At 42.5% G+C, this 19,879-nt stretch overlaps 2 protein-coding genes across 2 annotated transcripts; one reads left to right on the forward strand and one right to left on the reverse strand.

Moving 5' to 3' along the window:
- Positions 1-2,829: 2,829 nt before the first annotated feature.
- Positions 2,830-15,915, forward strand: LOC123975125 (serine/threonine-protein kinase 38). The gene is made up of 13 exons (XM_046056312.1): positions 2,830-2,991; positions 3,969-4,020; positions 4,505-4,627; positions 5,442-5,525; positions 5,607-5,730; positions 9,569-9,723; positions 10,943-11,054; positions 11,171-11,232; positions 12,182-12,299; positions 12,388-12,511; positions 12,635-12,730; positions 13,452-13,546; positions 13,639-15,915. Exons 1-13 carry the CDS (start codon positions 2,861-2,863, stop codon positions 13,773-13,775), a joined length of 1,413 nt encoding a protein of 470 aa, XP_045912268.1. The 5' UTR covers positions 2,830-2,860; the 3' UTR covers positions 13,776-15,915.
- An 851-nt stretch (positions 15,916-16,766) lies between these two features.
- LOC123975289 (mitochondrial carrier homolog 1-like) lies at positions 16,767-19,723 on the reverse strand. Its single transcript, XM_046056615.1, has 5 exons — positions 19,692-19,723; positions 19,245-19,292; positions 19,096-19,163; positions 18,533-18,608; positions 16,767-17,887 (listed from the first exon to the last, which is right to left on the reverse strand). The coding sequence occupies exons 2-5, from the start codon at positions 19,248-19,250 to the stop codon at positions 17,813-17,815; spliced, it is 225 nt and encodes a 74-aa protein (XP_045912571.1). The 5' UTR covers positions 19,251-19,292; positions 19,692-19,723; the 3' UTR covers positions 16,767-17,812.
- Positions 19,724-19,879: the final 156 nt, after the last annotated feature.

Here is a 19,879-nt window from a genome sequence, read left to right on the forward strand (position 1 = left end):
GGAATGCCACGTGAAGTCGGATTTCCTACTTGTGAACTCGGAGAAAAAATCTGTACCCCGACTTCACGAGTAGCAGCGGAATTACGTCACAAAACAATGTCGGCGCCCATGGAAGCCCACATTGTAAATGGTAAACCATAAACTAAAAGGCAACAAAAAGTATATTTAAATGTATTTCTATTAAAATAATCCATACAATCATATAGTAAAACCTGTTCTGCATACATTGATGTAGAAATATGTTAGGCCTATTAGGTAGCTGGCTACAGTAAAGAATCTCATATAGTCATCTTCTCTGCATAAAAGTTTTGTTAAAAACATTAGGAAGGGTAACCTACAACATTGACTGTCTTGAGGGTTACTAACTGATGTAGCTAGACGGGTACACAGAACTATTAACGTATAGGCTATTTATGTCCGTTGTTGCAGTTAAACTGCCATCCTTTTAATTAACACCTAAAACACTGCTGAGGGTGCAACTGTGTGTCCACTTTGTCCCAGTCAGCCATGGTTTTCGTTCACTTTCAGCGTCATGCACCACCATGCACCTGGAACGCTTTGATGTCGGAAGTTTCAACTGGGAAATATCTCAGTTCCCACTGGACTTGAACTCGGCATATCTCTGGGTACTATCTGCAATAGAAAACGGAGCACGGCCAAACTGAGTCGAGTCGAGGCGAGTTGAGCTGGTACTGCTAATGGAAAATCGGCTTTTTTTCCATTTCTCAGAGCACACGGAGCAGCACGTTGAGTGTCTGTCTAAAATACTCCAAACTTTAGATGGTCGAAGGCATGGCCTTGTAGCTGGAGCTTGTCCGGGGGAACGCTTCGACGCACGTAATGCGAGTAGACATATTTACGTAATCGGTTACGTCGACAAATCGCCCCAGCGCTAGTCTCGTGTTTGAATAAGCACTGATGTCTGTCTGACAGAAAAGTCACTACAGCGACGTTACGAAGGCGGACCTGCTGTTAAACGACAGTTTCAGTGGAATCCTTACAGCATCCGATCAGCTTCAGTGTGTATTAAATTTAGGGCTAGGCAATACGACCAAAACTGTTAAGATATGGATAATTATCAGGATAAAATGTCATCATTATTTCTTTCAGGTTTAAATTCAGATTTTTGTTCCTGAGTGAAATAGAAGAAACCAAATGGTTAATTGTGGTTTAAAACATTTCTTTATGGTCAGAAAAAACACTTGAGTGGATCACTTCACAAATCTGAGGCAAAACATTTAAAACTGTTATGATAAAATCTGTTTTCAACAAATATGTTCTATGAGTAAAATGAAAAATCTTTTTTCAGTCCCTTTTCCTCAACAACATAAATAATCTTAAAAGAAACCTCACGTGCTGATTCGTTTGTGATTCACATGAAGGAATTCAACATGTTTTTTTGAGGAAAATTAACCTGAACCGAACCTGTTGATACACAGAGAGCGCGAGCAGAAAATGTCCAAACTGGTTAAATATTACCAACAGCTTTGGTTGTAAAGTATGCTACTACTGTCGTTAGTCAGACAGATGTAAATGATGTACAGCAGGTGCTCCATATTCACACACGAGTTCCCCTAGTCCACCGCACAGTGTACAGATGAACCTGCTGAAGGATTTTTATGTTGTTTCACTACTTAAATCTGCTTTAAATGTAGAAACATGTTGGTGTTCAGGATACTTCAAACTAGGGCTGGGCGATATGGACCAAAAAGTCATATCCTGGTACTTTTGGGCAGAATTCCGGTATAAAATATATATCTGTATTTTCTGCTTAGTTGGCTCGGGGGGGGGGGTGTCTGTTTTAGTGGCCATGATTTTACTTTTGTAGTAAATTTGCTTGTTTCTTATTTCACCATTTTAATTATATTTGATTTTCCATCTTAAGTGTCACTCACTTATTGACATCACACTCACAGACCTAACGTTGTCTGCTGCAAACACGTCAGAGTGCCCCGCCGCTTTCTGTCTCCGGTCACTTTCTCCTCAGTAGTAGGCTACATTGTATAAAGTCGCCAAAAAACCCCAGAACTTGTCTTCTGGACTTTTCTACCCACATGTTGACGACGTAGCCTATCAAAACAAAACCAACGTGCTAGCTAACGAACGACATGTGACTGGTGTATTCACTGTCGCTTTACCTGGTCCACCGTGTCGCTACTTGTAAGTAATCACTCTGTGTGTCTCTGATAAATGCTACAATGTGTTGCCTAACCTGGGCGGCCCGCCGACTGACTGAACCGTTGTCATTTTCTTATTACAAGCCAGGTCTTTAGTACTGTGTCTCTCTCCATGTTGTTGAGAGTTTGTGAGTAGATGGCTGCATGCAGATGTAGAGGGAGGGGCGGGGCTGTGTGGTAAGGGAGAGAGAGGAGAAAACGCTGGCAGGACTTTACAGAAACAGTAATTAATTCAACATCAAACTATATTAGTATAAATGATAGTCTAATTTTATGTCTCTTGAAATTATATCGGTATACCTCAATATACCGCCCAGCTCTACTTCAAACCCCGTCTCTCTCACACCATGAGCTCTTGCATAAATCACATTTCTTCATAACTGCACTGTCACAATGTTATCATCGCTGTGCTCGGGGAGCTGAGCCAGCCGCTTTCCTTCCTCAATTGGGCCAACAGTCAACTCCTTTCATACTTCACATTTCTTAGAGCTTAGCTCAGTGTCGTAACATCGACTTTTTGCAGTCTGCTCTGCTGCATCCTTCAGCCCTCCGTCATCCCGCCTCCTCAGTGGTGCAGTGTTTCTGCTATGTGGCGGCGCCCCGAATGGACATGTGTTTCCAGTGGCGTGCACTGAGAGACTCTCTGCTTACTTCATCTTCTGTGTGTCTTTTCCAAGTAAAGCATGGCGATGACCGGCCAGAGCTCGTGTTCCTCCATGAGTAACCACACCAAGGAGCGGGTCACCATGGCCAAAGTGACCCTGGAGAACTTCTACAGTAATCTCATCGCCCAGCACGAGGAGAGAGAGATGAGGTAACGCCCACAGGTTTTAGATCTTCACACAGACTTTTTCAGTAGCTGCACGCTGACTTTAGATGACCATAGTGTTGTAATGGCATGCTTTTTATTTTTCATCAGGGGGTGTGGCTTATGTCTGGTTAAAAGCAGCATTATGATGTGTTTTTAATCTTTAAAATAACCGTCTCAGTCTCTAATAACACACTCTGGCATTGCAACTCTGGCATTGGAAACCTTTCGCTAGAACGGCGTAATGCTTTGCAGCACCACAACACCTCAACATGACTCTTCAGCAAGCTATAAGAAGAAGCAACAATTATATAATGTACAATGTGAGTTATTTGGAAGAAGCTAGCTTGGTATTCTCAGTAACGATGACAGAGGCTGCGAAGAGTCTGATGTCGGAGGAAGCGAGGAAGAGAAAAGAAAGAGACCAAGCTAGACAGCAGCTTACGCAAGAGCACTTAGAGTATAGCTAGTAAATTTGCTAACATCAGTTCCAGATTTATAGCTAGCGGCGAGTTTCAACTTTTCAACTGGTGGAGTGTGGTGCCGTTGTCGTCCACACATGGTAGCAGCGCCAAATCACACCAGATCTTGCATAATGTTCCTTTAAGTTGAGGCAAGGCCACTTCCTGTTGTGACAAGTTCTATCACATACTCCCCACCGTCCAGATGTTTTTTTGTGAGGCAGCTGGCACATTTCTTTATTTAAAATGCAGATTTCTGCCACCTGCTGATGGTCATAGGAGTGTAAAGGGACACAGAAACCCTGGCTCAGTACATGTGGTGGTTTGAGGGTCGCATCAGGGAAAAAACAGTTGTCATTAATTTTGGAAAGTATAAACGGTGCCTCATTGGCAGGAATTCTTTCTCCAAACCGAGATGAGGATGCAGTCAGATAGTTGAGAAACGTCAGTGTACAGTAACTGATCTGACGGGACCTGCTTCTGTGGCTGTAAGCAGTACTAAAGGTCAGTTTGTCTTTTCAGGCAGCAGAAGCTGGAGAAGGTGATGGATCAGGAGGGCCTGGCTGATGAAGAGGTGAGTAACAAACCTGCAATGTTTTCCCAGCATGCTTTGTGGCAGTATGGGAGAATTCTGTCTAAGATCCCATTGTTGTTTGGTCTGTTTGGAATTTTAGATCAGCTGGATCAGCGCTGTAAAGTGCTTTATGTTTATTTCCTTTGAGAGAACAGTAAGCATTTAAGTGTCTGAGCCAGAAGTCAGAATCAGAAAAATGTGAAGGTAAAACACGGCCTGGAAGAAGCCCGAGAAGACAACTTCTGGGGAAGTAAAGTCCATAAGAAGTAACATATCTGCAGGAACGTTAAACAGTTTAGTTTAAGCTTGGCAGTATTCTGAAGTTATTCCTTTACAGTGGAAACTTAAAAATCTATTGTACTGAGATCACCTGGAGGAAGTGTATAATAGTGAGTTTTACTTATTGCTTTGAACAGATACAGTTATGAGCGAGGTTAAGAGCGCATCACACTGGATGGTTAATTTAAAGGTCTGTGTTCTGCAGAAACGAATGCGACGTTCTCAGCATGCGAGGAAAGAGACGGAGTTTCTGCGTCTGAAACGCACACGCCTGGGTCTTGAGGACTTCGAGTCCCTGAAGGTGATTGGCCGAGGAGCCTTTGGAGAGGTAAAAACCTTTTTATATAAATACCCTGAGCTGATCAGATAAATGCTTTTCTGTCATGTGCAATGAAAAGGTCTTTTTAGCTTGCTGACACAGGATCACAGGTTGAGATATCTTGGACATCATAAACTACTGTTAAGTAGTGAGGTTTCCCTCAGTGTATTTTAGCAGAAGCACAGCTCTGTCTGCACGTGTAAACATCCTGAACTCATCCATCTATCAGCAGAAACACAGATTTCTCTTAATACCTTGTGTTAGGGTTGGGCGATGTTTCAATGTAGACATCGTCCGATTGGAAATTTTGTAGACATCGGGATGGACGATGGCATCGGGGGCGTGCGTGCATGCAGGGAGTTTTAGCGGTCGCCTCATGTGCATGTGTTTACTTGCACAGACTTTACTCGGTTAAAAACTTGGTAGCCTATGACGTAGCACGGAGCAGGTAAAGCAGCAGAGAACACACAGAGTGCAGACGTTGGTTTCGGTTGTTTAATAGGCTGCGTCATTAACAAGCCTACAAGCGGCTCACCTGCTGCCGTGATAACAGATTGCGGGTGGAAACGTACGGAAGGCAACTTTATAAAACATACTGCTGATGGAGAAAGTGGTGTAGACGGGCAAGGAGGGGGACAGAAAGAGGAACTGAGGTTTGGGCCTCTTGTGTGTCTGAGTGTGGGGAAAAGAGAATTCTGAGGAAGGTGCGAAGCATTTTTTTTGTTTTTTGCCGGGGGTCAGGGTTTTACAATACTTGCTCTTGTAGGACTGTTTTAAAGTGTCTCTGTTAGGTTGGTGTGAGCATTGCTGTGTTTGCCTGCAGGTTCGTCTGGTGCAGAAGAAAGACACCGGTCACGTCTACGCCATGAAGATCCTCCGCAAAGCCGACATGCTGGAGAAAGAACAGGTGAGGCACTCAACACACACACACTCTGTAACCCCGTTGCTGCACCTGTGGGACGTCTTTGAACCTGTGTCTGTCTGTTAGGTGGGTCATATCCGAGCTGAGCGGGACATCCTGGTAGAGGCAGACAGCCTGTGGGTGGTCAAGATGTTCTACAGCTTCCAAGATAAGATGAACCTCTACCTCATCATGGAGTTCCTGCCTGGAGGTAGGACCCCCTAACACCAGACTTTGGAGAGAGCAGGACCAATCACAAGCCAGCTTTTAAATTAAATTATTAATTTATTTATCCAGCAAGTGTACCAGTGACTGAGGCTATGGTTTTCTCAGGAAGGACATCCAACCCCAGCAGATTTAGTGCAGTGGTGTATAAATGCTCCGTACTTGTATAGCGCCTTTCTAGTCTTTTCAACCACTCAAAGCGCTTTTACACTACATCTGCATTCACACACATTCATACAATTCGGGGTTCAGTATCTTACCAAAGGACACTTCGACACGCAACCAGGGGGAGCCCCCTAAGAACTTTACAGTTTAAGGCTCCACATCCACACTGTTACGTTTTTGTTTTAAACCGCAGACCTTCTGCTACGTTTCCACCTCCCATCCAGACTAAAATGAGGAATCCTAACACCTAAAACGTTGAAGTTCGAAAACGCTGATGACTACGTTTTTTTTTTTTTTTTTTTAAACTCCGGGGTAGCGTTTTAGTTTGGACAGGTGAAAACGGAGGACTTTGAAAACGATTACGCACATTGAGCTGGACCTGTGAGCAATTTCAAGTGAATCGGACTTACAGTGGGAGGGGCGTGGCCTTTCAAAGTTTGCATTTTTAAGTGTTAATTATAGCGCCACCATGTGGCCGATTGGGGTCACATTTCTAGGGAAGCACACCATTCTCAAATCATCTGCAATTTGAGCTGCGGCATTAGAAAATAATAATAATCAGGTATGCAAACTCCTCACCTTTTTGCAAAATTCACCATTTTGAAACCAAAATGTGGAAGGAGGGGGGAAAGAAAAAAAAAAAAATTGTGAAGGGGTCACTCATTGCTAGGACAGCATTTAGGCCTACCAGTTTTATTTACAGAGTCCACTCTAGCATGAGCTTTGCAACTTTACAACTGGCTGTGCCTACCCAATCGTCACTCCTAATGCCTCAACCCAATCAGGCAGCGTAGGGCGGGTCTTTTTTTCAAGTCTGCTACACGGGTCTGACAGCTGAACACGTGAGGACGGTAAAAGACTGCCAAATGAGCTGTCCATCGGAAAGCAGGTGTAATGTAAGACAGATTTATTCTAGCTTACAATGTTAACTGTCCTGTCTGATACAGAAATGTTGCCAATTTTATAACTTTGCCCGCTGTTAATGTTAGCTAAGCTAACTGTTCAGAGCAGTGGCAGCAACCTGGATGTAATGTAGGCTAACATCAACAGGATAAAAAGTGTCGGCATCTGTGTTAATTACACTGTCGGACGGTGGGGACATGTCCCCATCACTTTTTGAAAGCGTTTGTTAAAATGCTTTCCTGCTGTAATGTTGAAATGTTGAAATTTCTCACCTGTGAGACAAATAAAGGCTGATCTCTTAAAAAGCCTGCAGCATGAAATGGTAAAGAAGAAATGAAAGTGCTTTGAGAAAGGTTTATTTTCCCCTTTTTTTTAAAAAAGTAAGAATAAGCAAACTACTGATTATAAAATGACCCCAAAACATGCAGCACCAGTCAGTAACTTTTAACAACTTCTTGTTAAAGTTTCTATTGCGCCAAATTCTCCGTTCTCTCCCTGTGAACATGACAAAAGAGGAGGGAAGGCTAAATCATGCCTGCATGTGTGTTGACTTAGCAGGGAAAATATTACACGAGAAAAGTTGATCTACAGAAGAAATGTATATGAAAGCAACGCAGGCTCCCTGCGAGCTGCACTGCATTAGATTCTGTAATACTTATAGTTTTTGAATTGTCACCTGAATTTTGTGTTTCCCTTTCTAAATTGATGTAGGAAAGGCAGTACAGAAAATGTCACTAGAATGTAGGAAATTAAGTGTTTAATGCTCAAAGTGTTCTGGGGGAGGAGCCCCAGACCCCTCGGCTCATATTTCAGCTTTGATGATTTCTGTTAAATACTGTTAAATTATCATCACATCTCTTTCTTGTGACACCAGTATGGTGCATCGCCACATCTCGTGACCTAACTATATCGTTGGACCCCTAATCTGAGCCCTTATGTCCCCACCGCTTTTCAACACAAACTGACGCCCTTGCGTGATGGTATCTTTCTCTTGTTGCAGTACACAGTTGCAAGTAATCTATACAAACATGTAAGCTTAGACAGACCCGTCTGAGACTGTCTCTGTGTGTTTATCTGGTTGCATGCCTGATAAATATTCTGTGAAGTTTCTGTCTCAGTCATGTTTCCCTGGTAGGTAGTAATACAACAAAGATGTAGAGGTCTGTTTCTAGCTTCAGGAGGACAAGGAGCAGACCATTAGTTGGGTTTTATCTGCATTCAGAACAAGCTTCAGCTGATGTAAGGTATGTTGAGCAGCAGCGAAAACGGGTTTCTAGTTGAGTCAAGTTTATCTAGATTGTTTATATAAAAACTAAACTAGTGTTAAACCTTTTGGATTAACACAGGTGTTCTGACTCGAGTCTGACCAGGATAAAGACCAGAGGAACTAATCTCAGGAGCTAAACTAGGAACTAACCTTTTTGCCTTTCCACCACAACCAAACAACTATTAACAAAGGGAAATTAGACAGCTTAAAAACAATAGCATCGCTTGAGATTCTGTTGAATTAATAACGCATGTAGAGGAAGAAAAGGAGACTCTCCACAGTAGACAATAGGGGTCGACCAATAATCGGCCTGGCTGGTTATTGACACTGATATTCAGCATTTTCCCAATAATCTGCATCGATCATTTTAAAAACAGATAGCTGATATAATTAATTAATAAAAAGAAAGTGCTGTTTTAACTCTGATGCAGCCACCTCTCTCTGTCTGCTGGAGCCCACAGAGTCGTGAGTACAATGTCCCGCCCACAGTACTAGCTGGAGCTAGCGGAGTGTAGATTACACAAGTTGACTATAACTACAGCCATTACTGCAAGTAAGTACAGCAATACTAGTAAAAGGCTGATACTGCATCAGTACAAGCAGGAACGTGCACCAAGCGATATTTTAATATACTGTCTCATCCACCGCAGCTGTGTTTTGGTTTTACACAAGCACATGTGCTAGCTATTCTAAATTTTGAATTAAATCGGTCATCGGCCTAATTGGTTATTAATAATCGGGATCGGCCCGGGGGGAAAAAAACAGAAAAACCCTCTGCTGCTGCTTTCTTTTATTTTTTATTTTAATTTTTTTTAAGGTACGTAGCATCTCAGCTAAACAGGCTACAGACAGAGAGATTTAGCTTGGTTATAACTATCTATTAGCCAAGCTAGCACATGTGCTCGTGTAAAAGCAAAACACAGCTGCGGTGGATGAGACAGAGCAGATTAAAATATCGCTTGATGCACGTTCCTGCTTACTGTACTGATGCAGTATCAGCCTTTTACTAGGACTAATGTTTTTGCACTTACTTAGAGGAACGGGCGTAGTTATGGTCAACTTGTGTAAACTACACTCATCTCCGCTAGCTCCGCTCCGCGTGTGTGTGTGTATTTACGGAGCTCTGCTGAGACAGGAGGAGAGGGGCTCCAACGTGGTGGCTTGTTCGTGGCTACTTCCGCACAATAGTCAGTGTTGATAGGCTATTACTGACTCGTGACTTGAATCAGCTTGTACTGTGGGCGGGGACGTTGCTCCAGCACACAGAGTGGTGAGTACAGACAGAGAGAGGCGGCTGCATCAGAGCCAAAGGAGCTCATTTTTTAATTAATTATATCTGCTATCTGTTTTTAAAAAGACCGATGCAGATTATTGGGAAAAAGCTGAATATCCGCGCCGATAATCGGCCAGACCGATTATTGGTTGACCCCTATTTTGTGTCCCTCTGTACAACATGATGACGGCTGAGGCCTGTGCTGTTATGGTGCAGGAGACATGATGACTCTGCTGATGAAGAAGGACACGCTGACAGAAGAGGCCACTCAGTTCTACATAGCGGAGACAGTGCTGGCCATCGACTCCATTCACCAGCTGGGCTTCATCCACAGAGACATCAAACCAGACAACCTGCTGCTGGACTCCAGGGTGAGTCGACATCTTTTATAAGATGAGCAGCTTCTTTAATGTGCATGTTTTTGGTTAGAAAATTGATGTTCAAACTGAAGGTAAGTGCACCTGATGCAGAGGGGTGGTTTCGGTCTTCGCTGTCAACAACAAAGAGAGAGCAGGGGAGCTTTGAGAAAGTAGAGGAGGATACCTAGAAGGGTTGGGTATCAAGAACCGGTTCCAGGTTGGAAGCAAATTTCCATGAACTGTGGATTGGATAAGACCCCTGCTTTTGGATTCTGCTTATCGATTCTTAACTTTATTTTCTTAGGAAGAAGATGAAGGTCCGTGGTGAAGTGGTTGGAACCAGAGATGAGATTCAAAAAGTAGACTGAGAATCCATAAAATTGAACCCTAATATCCAAATGTCCCTGTAAGTCGATGTGGAGAGAAGTAAACATTCACTTAAGCAGAGTCTATGTGCAACAAGACTTTTACTTATGATGGCAGAAACACAAGCAATCTGCCCAAACATTTATGTAAAGTGCATCATATACAGGCAGAGAAATGTACTGTTTTCGATTTCTGGTAGTTTATCTCTCATCTACATCAGGTCTGTACGCTAGCAGCTTAGGGTTTTCTTGGGTCAATGTAGAAATGAACCACAAGGACATGAAGCTAATGAGTTACAGAGGATAGATTTATTAAACCTTCCTATCCAGGTGTTTCATGTTAAAAGCTCTTCAGCAGCTTAATGGGCTTACTCTGGTAGGCTTTTATTGTGAAACATATACAGGAATACATATACAGTGGAAACAACCCTAACCCTAGAGCCACATACGAAGTTAACGAAACTATGCAAACACGGGTTCATTAGATTAAAAGTAAGCATTAGCCAGCTGATTGTTTAGTTGTGAGTTCATGTAGTAAATAATTGTTTATTTCTTTTGTTTTACATTTCATTTCATTTGTTTAGTTTTTTCTCTTAACCCATAAGAATACCATTAAGGTACTTAATGTATCGGTCAGAGTAGCAAAAAAATGTTTGTTCAACATATTTTTGGGGTATTTTTGCCATTTTTCCAGATAGGATAGAGAGAGGCGGGAAATTATGGAGAGAGAAGGGATGACATGCAGTGAGGGGCTAGAGTGGAACCCGACTCTACCGACTGAGCTAGACAGGGTTAAAACCTTAACGATACCCATCACTGTGTGCCGCAGACGTCAGTGGTTCTAATAGTGTGTGTTGTGTTTGCAGGGCCACGTGAAGCTGTCGGACTTTGGACTGTGCACAGGGCTGAAGAGGGCTCACCGCACCGAGTTCTACAAGAACCTGAACCACAGCCTGCCCAGTGACCTCAGTAAACAAAGTCAGGCAACCCCTTCATTTATTTCATATCATTTCTATATTCACTTTCATTAAGTTTGTTTACCTGTATGAGACATCAGGTCACAGCTTTAACACTGAGCTGTCACCTCTCCACAGCCTTCCAGAACATGAACTCCAAGAGGAAAGCAGAGACCTGGAAGAGGAACAGGAGGCAGCTGGTAAGTCCGAACAGCACTTTAGTCACGTGACTTTTCATCCTTGATCGTGTGGAATATGTGAAACAGCACAATTTAAAAGAATATGCGTCTCAAAGGAGGCCTGAAACACTGCTGCAGAATAAGTTATTAACTCGTTATTGATCCCTAAAAACTGTTTGGTGTTCATTTTTTCTGACCTAAACTTTGTCTTTACCTTCTTTGGTTATTCTGCAGCAGTGGCAGGAAATATAACATTTCTACAGTAAACACCTTGGAACCGCCTGTTAATCCACCCTCAGAAGCTTTATTTGGACTATATTATATATACTGTATATAATATTAATGAAGGAAGACGGAGCAGCTGGTCATCGGTTCATCTTACAGTGAAATAATGAACAATTTTTATTTCTGAAAATGTGTGTTTTGGTGACGTTAACGTTGTTTTTAACTTTGGCAGTTTGCTGCTTAATTTTGTACCATTTAAGGTTTTTCACTGGACTTAAACTACTTCATACACACTACCTGAAATATGGGGCTGTTATAAAACTTCTGTCAGGTAGTGTATTTATTAGGGCTGGTATCTCATTTGAAAACTGAAGTGTGTCTGTAGCACATTTGTCACATTTCCAGTCAGATTCATAATCTCGGTGAGTTTTTCTTTTGATCAGATATTTCCTGACTTGACTCCAAACAGCTGATCGGGGTTCGACAACTTGAACATTTGACTAGTTGACATGCTTATGAATTGTAGAAATATATTTTTTTCATCAAGACCGAAATATGAAAATATTCAGTCCCACAGATGTTTCAGTTCACTGACACAACAGTCGTCGACAATATTTAAAGGTCATGTAACTAAAAGAAAGAAGGGTGGGCTTTTATTGAAGCTGAATCAGCCCCTTGTCAAACCCATTTGAGTTCAGCTTTTATTAAAAACACTGCTCCTGCTTGTCCTCTTTCTCCTCCTCAGGCCTTCTCCACAGTGGGAACCCCAGACTACATTGCTCCAGAGGTCTTCATGCAAAATGGATACAACAAGCTGTGTGACTGGTGGAGTCTGGGTGTCATCATGTATGAGATGCTGATAGGTAAGGACTCTAAGACCACCTCATAGACCTTCAGGAGCTTCAGACAGGCCAGGTGCTCTCTAAATGATGGTTGTTGCGTTTCCTCCAGGTTACCCTCCGTTCTGCTCAGAGACGCCTCAGGAGACATACAGGAAGGTGATGAACTGGAGAGAGACGCTGACTTTCCCTCCAGAAGTGCCTATATCAGAAAAGGCCAAAGACCTCATCCTCAGGCAGGAACAACCACCCACTCACTTGTACCATAATCAGTCACTGATACCAGTGATCGGACTTGCGCATTGGTAGTAGTAGCATTGCTTTGTTTGTGTTGAGTTGAACTGGAGTTGTTGTTGCAGGTTCTGCTGTGAGGAGGAGCACAGGATCGGTGCTGCGGGGGTGGAGGAGATCAAATCCAACCCTTTCTTTGAGGGGGTGGACTACGACCATATCAGGTGGGAGCAGTTATCACATGACGCTGTCTGTGCTTTGTGCCTTGGCTGGTAGGGATGCACCGATCCGATACCAAGTACTGATCTAATCCCAGTGAAAAATTAAAAAGCGGTCTTACGTCACCATGAGGAAGAGACTAAGAAGTATTCCGGTTCAATCAAGCGTGAAATACGCCCAACCCCTTGTCTTTAGGTAACTCCATGCTATGCTAGCTCTCCTAGCAAAAGGTTCGGGTCTGCTGACGCATCACGTAGATCGGCCCCCATGGCACCGATAGCTGATCCAGCTATTTCATTCAGTGTCGAGCCGATATCAGTATAGGATCGGTACATCCCTTGTCGTCAGGTTGGCAAATTCCCAATTGTGTGCTTTCTAACCTTGTGATGGATTAGTTTTAGCACTGGAACATTTTGATTTGGTTTAGGCTCACAGAGATTTCTTTTTAATACTTTTACCTCATCATTTGAAACTTTGGTCATGTTTAATGTGAACATCTGACATTGTAACATTATAGATATGCCAGAAAATAGGAAAAAGCGTAATAGGTCTCCTTTAATGTTCTAAAATTAACCGTATTAAAATAACCATAAGGTGACGCTGCAGTTTACACACCTTGCCCTTCAGTTTTCAGAACTTCTCAGGTCTGTTTCTGAATCATAAACAAAGTCTGATCTTATTGGTTGCTTGTTCTTTGTCCACCACTGTTCTCTGACTGTTCTTCAGAGAAAGACCTGCTGCCATCCCCATCGAGATCAAAAGCATCGACGACACCTCAAACTTTGACGAGTTCCCTGATTCAGACATCCTCACGCCGACAGGTACGCCGCCTGTGTCTGTTGAACACATCATACTTTCTGCCTCTGTTGTCACATCTTTAACCATTAAAAAAACATTCCTCTTCCTCCTCCAGTCGCCCCGGTGTCCAACCAGACCGAGGCTGACCTGAAAAACAAGGACTGGGTCTTCATCAACTACACCTATAAACGCTTCGAGGGCCTGACTGCTCGAGGAGCCATACCGTCCTACATGAAGTCGGGGAAGAGATGAATGCCTTCTTTAAACAACTCCAGCTTGAAACCCAACGAGTCGTCCAAACCCCTGAAAGGAGAACCCTGTCTGTTTTCTCTGTTACCTAAACAAATAAAGGGGCTCTTTTACCTCGCTGCTTTCCACCATAGGAACTGCTGCTGCCTTCATTTCTGCAGGTCTTCACTTTCTCTGACGCTTCTGAGGGTACCTTCGTACTTCCTGCTCACAGGTGGAGGCTCGCCTGGGGTTACAGTGGTGGTGATGTCTCTGCTCCTGATACCAGCGTCATTTACATTCCCTCTCTTCAAACCAGCACCGATCTTTCGGACCTACCAAGGGCTTTTTTCCGGACTCAAACGATGCATTAAGTCGTCACCTGAAGTGGATCAGGTGCTCTTCAGGGATTCTGTCCAAACATGTCTCTTGGTTTTCCTACAAGAGCTCCCGTCTCTGAAGTGCTGCTGGCTTCTGAAGGCAACCCTAACCAAAGACTGAATCATGTCACTTCTTGGAACGTAGAAATGTAGTTTTTATAGGTTGCGATTTTGCTTGTTGAACAGCGTGAATACATGAGGATGATGCATTTTAAGTCTTGTTACATATTCACCCATGTTAAACCTTTTTAGCACCTTATGTGACGTTTGATCCGACCCCGGGACAGTCAGGCTCGTTAGGTTGTGTGTTTTTATTGTCTTTACTGTTTTAATGCCATGAACATGTCGACTGTTGGTGTCGTCAGGGCGGGAAAGCCCAGATCATCATGAAACAATACGTCTTCCCATTTAATCTAGTGCAGGTGTTGTAGGGTGACCTCCTCCACCTGAACTTATTGTACAGATTGTAAGCGTTACTGTAGGGTGGCACAAAAACAGGGAACTTGAAACAACCTTTTGTGAATTATGCAAAGTGAGGGGGCGCTGTTTCTGGGCTGATGCGTTGAGTGTGGATGAGATATTTCTTGGCTTGTGGGGATAAATGATGGTTTCTGCTCTGAGGTCTTGTTTCCAGCTGCTTAAATCCTCCCTGTCTGCTCCGAGTGCTGCGTTCACTGGACGCTTGATTACTTTGATTGATGGATGAAGTTACTTCTGTTTGTTGTTTTTTAATTTTTTTTTTACATATATCTTGATTTGTAATAGTGTGGTGGGTTATTCCTGAGGTCAGGATGTTGGAGGTTATCAGCTGCTGGAGGTAAGCGCACAGCGTTGCTTTTGTCTTGTGGTCGCCTCAAATGTGTTAAGAGGAATGTGTAAAGAGGAATTCCACGGCACAGCGGTGCTCGTCCTCCCAACAAGATCCAGCGTGGACTTCCTCTTTAGAAGCACAGGGCTAAATGTTTTCCTGGGAACACAATATCCAAAATGCTGTCATTTAAAGTGAATGTAAATTAAGTTTTATGGAGACTTTCTTTTCGTTTTTGCCACAATAATTTCAAAATGCTGTTTGTGTGAATGTAGCCTGTCTGTTTTTTATCTGGTTTCACCATGGATGCCCGTTCCCACATTAACAAGACAGTCAGAAATGAAACGCTGATGGACTCTCCTAACATCTGCACCTTTATATTTTCATCAGGAGTTTTTACTAAAATTTAAACTGTTAACTTTGGCTGCACAAACTCAAATGCAAGTCGGTTTGACTTAATCATATTTACACATTATCGTTTTAACTTAAAAGCTCTCCCCACTGTTCCAGGTTGGCAGGTGCGGGCTACCACAGGTACCAGCTGAAGGTTTTTGTTGTCTGTAATATAAACTGTCTTCAAGTTGTGCGTTGACGGAGCACACTGCAAGTCATTTTAGAAAAGCACGCAGTGGAGCTTCTTTCTCTGGCAGGAGTTTTTTAAAAAACTGTTATGGGAACTACTTTCTCCTGCGCCACAAGCTTTCACCAAACAGCAGACGAGTCGGCTTGAAGCGAGGGAGCAAGTGGAACAGCTTGTTTTGAGTGTGTGTGTGTGTGAGAGAGAGAGAGAAAAAAACACGATGCATTGTTGGGGTTGCTTGAAGACCTGTATGTTTTCTACATGTGAGGCTCAGATGTGTGATATGAGCGGGGGGAGTTTGGGAATGTGGGTGTACATTATTTAAACCACTGTTCTCTTTGTAGCGTGTGGCTGTCGTATTGTTTCTGCATTTGACAATGAATTACTCTGCACTTACCTGTGTCGTGTCGTCCTTCACGAGAGTTCAGGTGCATGGCCTGCAGGTAAACTGGAACACTGTCAACCTAAAATCTTTAAAGTAAACAATATTGCTTGTAGGTGTATTTAATTACCCTTTTAAGGAAAATGTTCCAATGATGCACATGGACAGAACAACCCAGGAATTCTTAAGGTCTGAATACCATTTGTAAATGTTTTAATAAGTATTAATAAAGCCATTGATTCTAAAAAAAACTTTCTAAAATGGGTATATGTAATTCATGTCTGACCAACACTGTCCCTACAGTAACATGAATCAAGTCATTAATAAGGGCCATGGGTTTCTCTTTATAATGTACCAATACATCTATAATTATTTAAAAGTGTTGGTAATTAAGGAACATTTCTAATGAACCATCAATTCTAATGTAAGTTATTAATGAAGGGTCAGGTTTCTCAATTTCTAATAAGCCAACAGCAAAAGTAATCTACAATTGTAAAGCTAATGACTCACGTGTTCTTCCAATAATCAATCCAGTCTGCAGTTGTAAATGTTGATCATTTTGGTTAATAGACAAAATTTTGGTCCAATCAGCAACTGATGGCAAGCTTAAAGTTTATCTCTTTAAATCTGCTCCATGAAGCATAACTAAATTATTAACAAAGTCAGCAGTTCAGACCCTTCGTAAATAGTAAATATAGTTCATTTAACATTAACTGAAAACTGTCGAGTAGCAAAGATTTTATAGGTGAGGGAGAATAAACGAGTGGAACAGTTACAGAGCGAACGTGATTGGCCCTTTGGTTCAGGTAACCGACGTGTCAGCTAACAGCAGTCCTCTGTGGAGACATTTAAACACCACACACCGTTTGATGGAATGACATGTTTATAGCACAAAAATAAATACAAAAACAAGCACAAAAAGATCCAGAGAACTTCAGGGTAAAAAAAAAAAATTACATGAAGTTACAGGCATGGGGTTTTCCATGCATGTATATACTGTATATTCATAATTTATTCACTTTTTTAAAATAATGTTCCTTTAAACTTAAAAAAATACTTTTTGTTGGTCTCAGCAAAACTAGAAACACATTATTTTCAGAAACAGATGCTAGTTTGAATCGCAAAGAAACCGCAGAGCCTTCAGATGCAGCGCACCTGTGATCAAAGAGCCATGCAGCTTCAATTATGAAGTGGCCTCGTGTGAAGACACTGGAGGAGGGGAGTCACTGCTGATAGAAGGCTGAGAGTAAGCATGGGAGTGAGGTCTGGGAGGAGGATGTATGAGGGAAGAGTGGAAATCTATGGCAGCCTGAACATCCACATTTCTAAAACAAACATGTTTTGAGTTTTGCAAAATCTGTTATCCATTATGTTAAGTGTAGTGTAAATGATTAGCAGTGGGTAAGGTCAAACTCAGTGTCCCTCCACAATAACATTTACTCATTTAGCTGATGCTTTTATCCAAAGCGACTGACACTTGCTAGATATGTCAGAGGTCACATGCCTCTGGAGCAACAATGGGTAAAGTGTCTTGCTCAGGGACACATTGGTAGATGGATCAGTGTCTTATCAACTGCACCATCGCCAACCCAAGAAACAGAAACCAATGACACTGCAGGAGTTATGGTTGAAAAAGGTTTCCACTCAGAGATGAGGGTTCTTCTTTCAGTTTGGTTTGTGTGACAGCATTAATTTCTGCATTACCCATGAGCCTCAGTGGCTGTTGCTACGCAGGAGAAGCCATGAAATCAGAATTGCAGTATATTCACAACGTTTGGTCGAGAACAAAGCACCACAGACTCAAACAGGCGGTGAAGAGAACCTCCTCATCCTCACCAAACTGGACTGAAGGGACCAAAAGGTTCATCTGCTGCTCTGCCAAATATGGACGACAGCAAGTTGATGATGACGTTAGTCCTCGTTGGAGGACAGGGAAGTGACAGGCACCCGGCGGAAAAAGAAGCTGGATCCTCTGAAGAGGTGACCCTGACAAGAGAGGGGGGTTACACCAACTGTAAATACTTCAACTCTAAATACAGTAGTACATATAGTATCAGTCTAAAAACAACGTGGTTATACTGTGACGGAAGCCATGAAAGTGATTGGGATAAGGATGGGGGGTTCTGAACTTTATGTTTCAATACTCAAAATAATAAAACAATGATTTTTAAGGTAATGTTGCAGACACCAACAACAGTCCGATATCCAAAGCCAGTACCCCTAAACACATATTCATGCACAGTGAGTGTGTGGACAGGTAGGCAGGCGGATAGACAGGTAGGTAGGCCATCTCATAATGTCATTGGGGGTGAATGAAATGATTGGCCCAGCTTATCACAGTCCTGGCAGCACAACATGTTTATCATGTTTGTGACAGAGCATAGGACTTATTGATTGCTGTAGGGATGTAAAGAGAATTCCAACAAACAGAACAAAAATGCTACTGAAGTAACTTCATAATAACTTCAATGACTAATTATCAAAAATGAAAGATTTTGGGAATGTTGCAGGCAAAACCCTTCTGTTGCTCACTGCTTTTTAAGCTCTACAGATGGATATCTGCATAAGAACGCAGAATCTGAAGACGAGGGACAAGAGTTTGATGTTGGAAGTGTTCTGGTTTGACTGTACCTTGTGGCTCAGGTGAGTCCAGCAGTGCAGCCAGGACTTGAAGACGGGAGAGTGAGGAGGAAGACCTGCAGCCAGACTGACAACACAGACCAATTTAAATAGATTAACTCAAAATATACCTAGCCTAAAACTTATGTAAATGCAGAACATGAACCCGCCTAAAGCCCTGGATAAACTTGCTTTTAACTAGGCATTCGCATACATAAGATGGCTGCCACGTGTATCCTGCGTTCCTTTGGAGCGTAGGTTGTGCACATCTCCAGAAATTAATGCTACGCGTCCTAGAGATGCAATTCCGCACATGAACATGTGGTGGCAGTATGCAATTGATTTGCCAACTGTCATTAAACGCAAAAGAAGGTCAGCAGCAGACTTTTTAAAAAAAATTACATTTATGGAGCTAGTTTGCAATTACCGAGATCGTTATGTCTCATTAAAATAAAAAGCCGTTTGCCTAGCCGACGCCTTTCTACGCCTTCACATTGTTAAAAAGCAAGTATATCCAGGGTTTGACCTGAAGCGGTCTATGTGTTTGTGCATACATGTCTGAAAAAGTTACTCACCCACAGTTGCTGACTGCCATTAGATCAGCCACCAGCATGAATGGATATGTTAAAACACTCACAGCGATCTAGAGAAACAAGCAGCCCATTAACAGGAAGTACTGCCGCACACCAGAAATGTTCCTGATGACAGTGTGTGTTAAACTTACACCCATCACAAACTTGGTGTAACTTCTTACGGCCGAGGCCTGACTGAACTGCAACACAAACACGAGGAGAACCTGATGTTTAACTACAGTCAAAAAGTTAATTTATACTAAATGAGATCTTCCTGTAGTTACTGTAACAAGACAAGTCACCTGCTCTAATGACCTGACATACAGTGAGGAAAATAAGTATTTGAACACCCTGCTATTTTGCAAGTTCTCCCACTTAGAAATCATGGAGGGGTCTGAAATTGTCATCGTAGGTGCATGTCCACTGTGAGAGACATAATCTAAAAAAAAAAAATCCAGAAATCACAATGTATGATTTTTTAACTATTTATTTGTATGATACAGCTGCAGTATTTGAACACCTGAGAAAATCAATGTTAATATTTGGTACAGTAGCCTTTGTTTGCAATTACAGGTCAAACGTTTCCTGTAGTTTTTCACCAGGTTTGCACACACTGCAGGAGGGATTTTGGCCCACTCCTCCACACAGATCTTCTCTAGATCAGTCAGGTTTCTGGGCTGTCGCTGAGAAACACGGAGTTTGAGCTCCCTCCAAAGATTCTCTATTGGGTTTAGGTCTGGAGACTGGCTAGGCCACGGCAGAACCTCGATATGCTTCTTACAGAGCC

This window comes from Micropterus dolomieu, linkage group LG08, assembly GCF_021292245.1.
Source record: "Micropterus dolomieu isolate WLL.071019.BEF.003 ecotype Adirondacks linkage group LG08, ASM2129224v1, whole genome shotgun sequence".
Taxonomy (NCBI): domain Eukaryota; kingdom Metazoa; phylum Chordata; class Actinopteri; order Centrarchiformes; family Centrarchidae; genus Micropterus; species Micropterus dolomieu.

Excerpts from the sequence above, each read along its gene's own strand:
- LOC123975125 (XM_046056312.1), top strand. The coding sequence starts at position 2,861 with ATGGCGATGACCGGCCAGAGCTCGTGTTCCTCCATGAGTAACCACACC. Across the intron at positions 4,628-5,441 it reads GCCGAGGAGCCTTTGGAGAG|GTTCGTCTGGTGCAGAAGAA; the intron begins GTAAAAACCTTT and ends GTTTGCCTGCAG. Across the intron at positions 13,547-13,638 it reads AGACATCCTCACGCCGACAG|TCGCCCCGGTGTCCAACCAG; the intron begins GTACGCCGCCTG and ends TTCCTCCTCCAG.
- LOC123975289 (XM_046056615.1), bottom strand. Across the intron at positions 18,609-19,095 it reads ATGGCAGTCAGCAACTGTGG|TCTGGCTGCAGGTCTTCCTC; the intron begins GTGAGTAACTTT and ends CTGTGTTGTCAG. Across the intron at positions 17,888-18,532 it reads GGACTCACCTGAGCCACAAG|GGTCACCTCTTCAGAGGATC; the intron begins GTACAGTCAAAC and ends CTCTCTTGTCAG.